This window comes from Mus caroli, unplaced genomic scaffold (assembly GCF_978045245.1).
Source record: "Mus caroli unplaced genomic scaffold, Mus_caroli_1 scaffold_5, whole genome shotgun sequence".
Lineage (NCBI taxonomy): Eukaryota > Metazoa > Chordata > Mammalia > Rodentia > Muridae > Mus > Mus caroli.
This window is the reverse complement of record NW_028227260.1, coordinates 117,484,026-117,491,391: the sequence shown is the minus strand read 5'-3', so window position 1 is coordinate 117,491,391 and position 7,366 is coordinate 117,484,026. Positions and strand designations below refer to the sequence as shown.

The window sequence follows — 7,366 nt, the reverse complement described above, 5'->3', positions numbered from 1 at the left end:
CAGAGAATGCCCACTCTCACACTTGAGATGTGTCTGTGATATACTCAATGGTGTCACCTTGTGGAAGAGAACTTTGTTATTCTTTTTAATGGCATTTTGTTGATAATTTACACACATATCATGCTAATAATCCCCAAAGACTCATGAAGCAAATATATTGAGATTTCACTTTATTGCAAATGAGAGAGAGAGTGGGGGAGGGGGGGAGGGAGAGGTGAGTGGTAAAATAATGCGTTGGTGGCAGCAAAATCTCATCTGCTTCTGTCTCCTGGGCACAGTTGGTTCTCCAGCGCTCCTCCACAATCTTTAGAGCACTTCAGAGCACTTACATCAGGCTTTTCCTGTATTTGGCTCTCCTACTCTTAAACCAGTTCTACAATGAAAGAGAAAAATCAGTTGTCTCAGTGTGTGGAATAGTCAGGATCATGACTGAAGAACCTATCAGGTAAGTTTATATACCACGGAGAGTTTATAGTCCATGAAAGAACCTTCTTTCTCGTTCTAATCCCATGAGGGGCACTCCAAGGCTTGAATGTTTATAAACTCCTTCCATGAGTATAGAGTTTTAGGATAGTTTATTACTCATAATAATTCATTATCACCTAGACTACTTATATAATGAATATGTATTTTGTAATTTAGAATATGTATTAACAATTTATTCATAAATACATAATATAATAGAGTTTTCTTATATTTAAGCAATAAAACAGTTTCTGTGATGGCTAAAGAAGGTCCATTTTATGCTAGGCATCCATCTTGGTACCCACTAGCCTTTGTCTCTGACTCTACTCCCTGGAAGATAAGTTCCCAGTAACCTTGACTCAGTGATTCCCCCACCCAAAAATGTACAGCCAGCACCATGTCTCTTGTTATTATATGACTAAGTACTTTCCCCCTGGCTTCTATAATAGGCTTGTGCAGACATTCAAGGACTATTTTGAGGCTTTCCTGACTACCTAATCTTGGCAGAACAAGAATAGTTCTTGGAAGACTTCTGCAAGATAGTCAAAGTATTCTGGTGGTTTCGCTTTTAAAAAGTTTTCCCTTACCCAGTTTCACTGGGCAAGCTCAAATTTGGCCCAGAGATTGTTGTTCTGCTAGCAACTTTAATACATTTAATTAACTATAATCTATATTGAATCTGTACCCTTCCCCCGAGGTTTATGAACTCCATATAGTTCAATACTATATACCTATATTTTCCATTTAGGAAGTCATGTTCCCTCTGAAAGTGAGACATTTTGGTAATGTGGAACTTTCTTATTCCATTTTCCATGAATAAACCCCACAAAGTTCAAAATTCATTTCCCAGCCAGGCATGATAACACATGCCTTTAATTCCCATGGAGGCAGGTGGATCTCTGGATTTGAGGCCAGCCTAGTCCTCATAGTAAGTTTCAGGACAGCCACGGCTATGTAGAGAGACTGTGCCTCAGAACAAAACAAAATCCCTTCCCTTCCGAAACATAGAACAGTAAAAACTACAACACAACTTCAGCCATTGGACAAAGGTATTCACGACCTGAAGCAAGTTCTAGAAGGGCTGTATTATTTTCTAGTTACTGACCTCCACTCTGGATTCAGTCGCACCTATCCATCTCGCGAGCTCCCGTCTGTGGGCAAAGTTGAAACTGTTCAGTATTTGGACTCATGGATAAAATAAAACTAAGAAGGGCATTTTCTATCTGCTTTTATCCGTTTGGCACCATTCCCTTTCTGTGGCATTTACCTTGAGGATTTCGACACTTTTAAAAGGTATTTCTATCAACAATTTTCTTTTCTTTTCTATCTGCTCTAGATTGAAATGTGAAGAATTAAATATGTCCCTAAGACACCCCTACACAATTTGAAAATCAGCGAAACAGAAAATGTCACAAGAAATGTTACTGATGACAGCATATGGTGGTGCCTGGGATTCTGCTCACAAAATGAAAAGAAAACAAACAAACAAAAAAAAACTGTGAAGAAAAACACACAAGAGGAAAGAAATTTTTAGGAACTCTGTTGGGCTGGATGATAAATTCAAATAGAAGAAAATGGATGACTAGAAAGCACATGAGAATTCCTAATGTTTAATTATCATGTAAAAATATCCAGCCTACTGATTGGATACTAAACACTAAACCACAAAATAATAAAACCACAGCAGGCACAAAACAATGTTGAAGGTCTCACAAGGCTGGCAGCACAGGTCTGTACTACCAGGCCAATCTGGGCTGTAGCGAGTTCTTCTATCAGCAAAGGAGGAGGAAGAGGACAGGGAGAAAACAAGGGGGAGGGTGGGGAGAAAGGAAGGAGGGGGTGAGGTAGGAGAAGGAAGGAGGAGGGAGAAAAGGGAGAGGGGAGGAGGGGGAGGAGAGAGGAAAACCAGGCAGTGGTATTGCCTTCTTTCAATCCTTGCTCCTGCTTTTGTTTGAGGTGTCCTGAGGCACAGGCCTCCTGCAGCTCTGTAGCTGAGGACAGACTTTCTTTAACTCATCCTACCACCTCCTAGGTGTCCAAGTGGTGTGATTACAAACAAGGACTACCACGGAAGTCTTTGTTTGTTTGTTTGTTTGTTTGTTTGGCTGTCTGGTTGGTTGGTTGGTTGGTTGGCTGGTGGATCAGGCTATAAAGCAAGATGTCGTGGAATTTGCACGGAGCCTCTCGCCTTAGTTCTGTTGCTCAGGCTACGCGTCACCATGCCAGAACTTTTATCTTGCTCTTAAGAACAGTTTTCTTTTTCTTGAATAGAAATTTTAAGGGGAAGAATACACCCTCCCTCATCTGCAAAATAATCAGCAGTTAACAGTCCAATCAGTGATAAAGAAAAATGTTCCAACCCACTTAGAAAACTATAATGTAATGCCAAAGCTACACAATGTACAATTACATTTTAAACAAAGACCATCCTGTATTTCCTCAGCCACCTTCAGACTTTACACCCCTCTTCAAACCTTACTTTGAGTCCTTTAAATATTGCATGAAAATATCTTCGTATGCGTTTGCCCTCCCCCACCTCATCCCAGAACCCAAGCGCAAAAGACTAGGGTATGGGAGCCTCTAGTCTGCAGGTAGATTCTATTTTCAGGAGGGGAAGAAAAGATACAGATGCCTCTCCAAAGCATTGGGTGCTCCCAAACACAAGCCAGACAATGTTCTTACCGGGTCGCAGCACTGGGATAGTGATTGCGTTCGAAAATGCGTTCCAGCTCCCGTAGCTGGAACTCGGTGAACCTGTATCGGTTGCGGGGCAGCTGGCCTGATGGACTTGGGAGAGCCTGAAGGCCCTTTGCGCCCCCAGGGATCAGCTCCTCTCCTTGATCCCTATCCTGGCCATTGCCATTGCTGCTGGTCCCAGCATCATGGCTTCTGTCATCTACTGGGGCTGAACTGCCAGTAGTAGTTTCATCTCTGGCTTCTTCTCCTTCCTCCTCCTCCTCCTCCTCCTCCTCCTCCTCCTCCTCCTCCTCTTCTTCTTCTTCTTCTTCTTCTTCTTCTTCTTCTTCTTCTTCTTCTTCTTCTTCTTCTTCTTCTTCTTCTCCCTCTTCTTCTTCTTCTCCTTCTCCCTCCTCCTCCTCCTCCTCCTCCTCCTCCTCCTCTTCTTCTTCTTCTTCTTCTTCTTCTTCTTCTTCTTCTTCTTCTTCTTCTTCTTCTTCCTCCTCTTCATTTGCACCTTCTCCTTCTGCAGCCATGGCCCCCAACAAAGGGCAGTCCTGTATACCTTCGATCTCCTCTCTCTCCTTCATCTCCTGTGAGACTATCCACGCAGCTGCTTCTGCACGGAGGAAACAAGAAGAGAATGATCAGGGAATCAGAGTCCAGGGTGAGTGGGGAGGGATAAGGAAGGGCTGTAGGCAGAGCCGGCAAGTGTCTGTCCATTTTAGTCTGCAAAATGACGGAAATAATTAGAGCATCTGTTCTATCCCTATACTCACCATCGCTTTCTTTAATTTCATCATCTCTCAGAAGAGACGACTGGGTGACTTCTTGAGGTTCCATAGCATGGATGCTGTTGACGGTGCTCCTGCTTCTGGAAATTCTGGGCTTAACCTCTTGGTTAAGCCTTAAGAAGAAAAGCATTGACCCATGACCTGGAAGTGTTCTCTTCTGGCCTGGCCCACTTTACAATGTATCTAGTTAGTCACAGCTATCCTAACTCAACCTGCCTTCTCAATGCCATTTATTGTGGGCTGAGCGTCTTCAGATACAACCAGTGACAGCAGTTTGGGGTTGCAATGAGCAGAGTGTGCTTTCAAGAAGGGCACAACCCGTGGGAATGTGGGGGTGTAACATTGGGCTTCTGAGCTGCAGGCCTGCTGATTGCTCTGGCCTTGGTGAAGTATCTTCCCAGAGAAGGGAGTATGTTGAACTGTTCCAACAGATTTTCAGGGAGTAAGAACAGTTCTCCCGGGAGCTCAGAGGGTCTGCTGAGGGATGTTGCTGAGCACCTCCTGCTCTGCTGGTCTACATCTGGAAGCTGGTACTTGACAGAAATTCAGGAAAGATGATCACATAGGAGTCCTCTGCCTCTGAAGAGTCGCAAAGACAGAAGTTAGAGCCTGGCAAGCTTCCGGGGCTTCCAGCTGTAAGATAGATGTAAAATATTGAAAAGGGTACATACGGAGGCTGCCGACTGCTCTGAAGAGCACAGGGACCCACATCTGCTGGGGCACTGGAGTGATTTACACTGTTTAGCATTGCTTAATACCATTAAGATGGGTTGCAACCTATTAGCATGATCTGCTGCATGCTGGGATTCCCTTGAGCCTTTATTGTAAAATCCTTCATAAGACTTTATATGGCTAAATGAATGTGTTAAGAGTCGCCTTTTATCTATAGTGTCTTTTAAAAGGGTGATTACGTATAGATCCATGTGTTCATATGTATGGATATGTGTACGTGCAGGCACATCTTCAGGAACTCTACCATAACCTTTGAGAGGTCACAAATGAGGCTAGACTAGCACTGGTCAGCAAGTCCTAGGAACTTGTGGGACTTGACCCCACCAGTGCTGAGATGACAAACAAGCATAAGAATGCCTGCAATTGATGTGGGTATGGGACTCTAACTCAACATGTCATGCTTGTACACTTTACCAAATGAGCTATCTCCTCAACCTGCCTTGTCTTTCCTATTTGGAGGCAGGCTGTCTGGAACACTGTCTCGTCACTCTAAATGCAGCAGGGTCACTAAAGAAATAGAATTGTTATAGGTAATTGCATGCTGAACCCTAATACCTTTGTGGAGAGTATATGCCACTGGCATTCTGAAACACATGGCACAAGCTGTTTTCTAAGTGTTCAGACACCTTCAGCAGACAGAAACAGACAAAATGTTCAGTGTTGGAGTACGGGGCTAGATTCGATATGATCTTACTCAAGTCTAGTTCCATGATGCAGTTGGTTTAACCGGAGTAACACAGGAGCAGAGGTGTGGGCTTGCACCAAACAAAAGTCCTCTATAGATGCATAGGAAGTTACAGGCTAGCCTGGGCTACATGAGATCCTATCTCAGAAAAAAAAATCATATAAACACACAGATCCCAATCCCCAGCAGCAACTACAAAAAAACAGAGGTAGAGACAGAGACAGAGAGACACAGCAAGACACAGTTACAGAGACAGAGAGACAGAGAGACACAGTTACAGAGACAAAGAGAGACACAGTTACAGAGACAGAGAGAGACAGGACAAGATAGAGGAAGAGTCAGGCAGATAGACAGACAGAAAGCCATTTTGATTTCACAAGCCATCACTATGGTATATTTGGATATTTGGCAGTTTATGAAAGGTTCTGTGCAGGTAACATGACGCCTCCAAAACATGTTCTAATTCTGTGTAATAAACTTGGCATTAAAAGTATATATGTTTGTGTGTATGTATATGCACTTCATTTAATATTACAGAATCAATATTTTGAATATCTCAAAAATCAGCTAAAATGGAAATATATTTAACAATCACAACTGCTCAAGCATAGGTTATAATACTATGATGAAAATTATGAGAGTTTGGGAAGTATTTGTAGGGGTTGGGGATTTAGCTCAGTGGCAGAGCACTTGCCAAGCAAGCACAGGCTCTGGGTTCCGTCCTCAGCTCTGAAAAAGAAAAGACAAAATAACAAAAAGACGAAAAACAAAACAACCAGCCACAAAAGAGAACAAACAAAACCAACAAAAAAGGTGACTGGGAAGCATGTCTAACATAAACAGGAATAGAAAACCTGGATGAACCTATGCGAATTTCAATGTAAATTTTCCAGATCTGAAAAGAGACAAAGAAAGTATGTAATCAAGGGTGAGAATTCAGTTAATTACTAATCAGGACGTTTTCTTTTGTTTAAGTTTTTAAGTGATGTGCACGAGTGTGTATGTGTCTGTACCGGTGTGTGCAGGTGTCCCATGTGGGTGCTGAAAACCTAACGTGGGTCCCTGCAAGAGCAGTAGATCCTCGCCACCACACAAGTATTTGTCCAGTCCTTCAGATGGGGACGTTTTAAATGACAAGCTGGTACAGTGTATTTATGGCCCAGAATGGAAAGTTTTGTCTTAAGCCAAGTGGACAAACACAGTTGGTCTGGTAGGAGGCACTTCGTGGGCATGTGCTCCAATTTGAGAAGCAGAACACACATGAGCCCTCTGCTCAGATTGTGTGTGTGTGTGTGTGTCTGTGTGTCTGTGTTTGTGAATGTGTGTGTGTGCATGTATGTATGTGTGTGTGTATGTGTGTGTGTGTCTCTGTGTGTCTGTGTTTGTGTATGTGTGTGTATGTGTATGTGTGTGTGTGTCTGTGTGTGTGTGTGTCTGTGTGTCTGGGTACGTGTGTGTGTGCATGTGTGTGTATATCAGTGTGTGTATGTGTGTCTCTGTGTGTCTGTGTTTGTGCATGTGTGTATGTGCGGGCACGTGCCTCTGTGTGTGTGTGTGTGTGTGTGTGTGTGTGTGTGTGTGTGTGTAAGAGCAGAAGGTGGTCAGGGACTACAGGGAACCCGTTCCCTTGCACATCTGAGTTCACACCACTTGTGACAGCATGCCCAGGTCTGTGCAAGCTCAAGGCAAACAAAGCTAAAGTTAGGCAAAAAGTCCCACATTTGGCTGACAAGCAATTTCCAATTGATAGCTGCAGGGGAAGGGAGAGTGGGTTTTCTTTTAAGTTGCATTGCCAGGTTGCTGCTGGATGGCTGAACAACCTAGAGTGCAGAGGCAGCATGAATAGGACTTGAGGAGCTTTACAAATAAATAAATAAATAAATAAATAAATAAATAAATAAATGCCACCAAGTGGGGTCAGAGGGGAAAAAAGGCTCTGAGAGGAGTTGCTGGAAACTATAAAGTGAATATGATCAAAATGCATTGTACAAAACCATCAAAGAACAAACAATGA

General features: G+C 43.1%; 1 protein-coding gene across 1 annotated transcript; it reads right to left on the bottom strand.

Annotated features, from left to right (window-relative positions):
* Nucleotides 1-200: 200 nt before the first annotated feature.
* LOC110287316 (uncharacterized) lies at nucleotides 201-4,065 on the bottom strand. Its single transcript, XM_085837756.1, has 4 exons — nucleotides 3,921-4,065; nucleotides 3,148-3,760; nucleotides 1,571-1,616; nucleotides 201-373 (listed from the first exon to the last, which is right to left on the bottom strand). Exons 1-4 carry the CDS (start codon nucleotides 4,063-4,065, stop codon nucleotides 326-328), a joined length of 852 nt encoding a protein of 283 aa, XP_085693882.1. The 3' UTR covers nucleotides 201-325.
* Between the last annotated feature and the right edge of the window lie 3,301 nt (nucleotides 4,066-7,366).

Coding starts and splice junctions, on each gene's coding strand:
- LOC110287316 (XM_085837756.1), bottom strand. CDS start 4,065: ATGCTTTTCTTCTTAAGGCTTAACCAAGAGGTTAAGCCCAGAATTTCC. Junction 3,761..3,920: donor TGAAATTAAAGAAAGCGATG/GTGAGTATAGGG, acceptor TCCTCCGTGCAG/AAGCAGCTGCGTGGATAGTC. Junction 374..1,570: donor CGACTGAATCCAGAGTGGAG/GTCAGTAACTAG, acceptor CTTTCATTGTAG/AACTGGTTTAAGAGTAGGAG.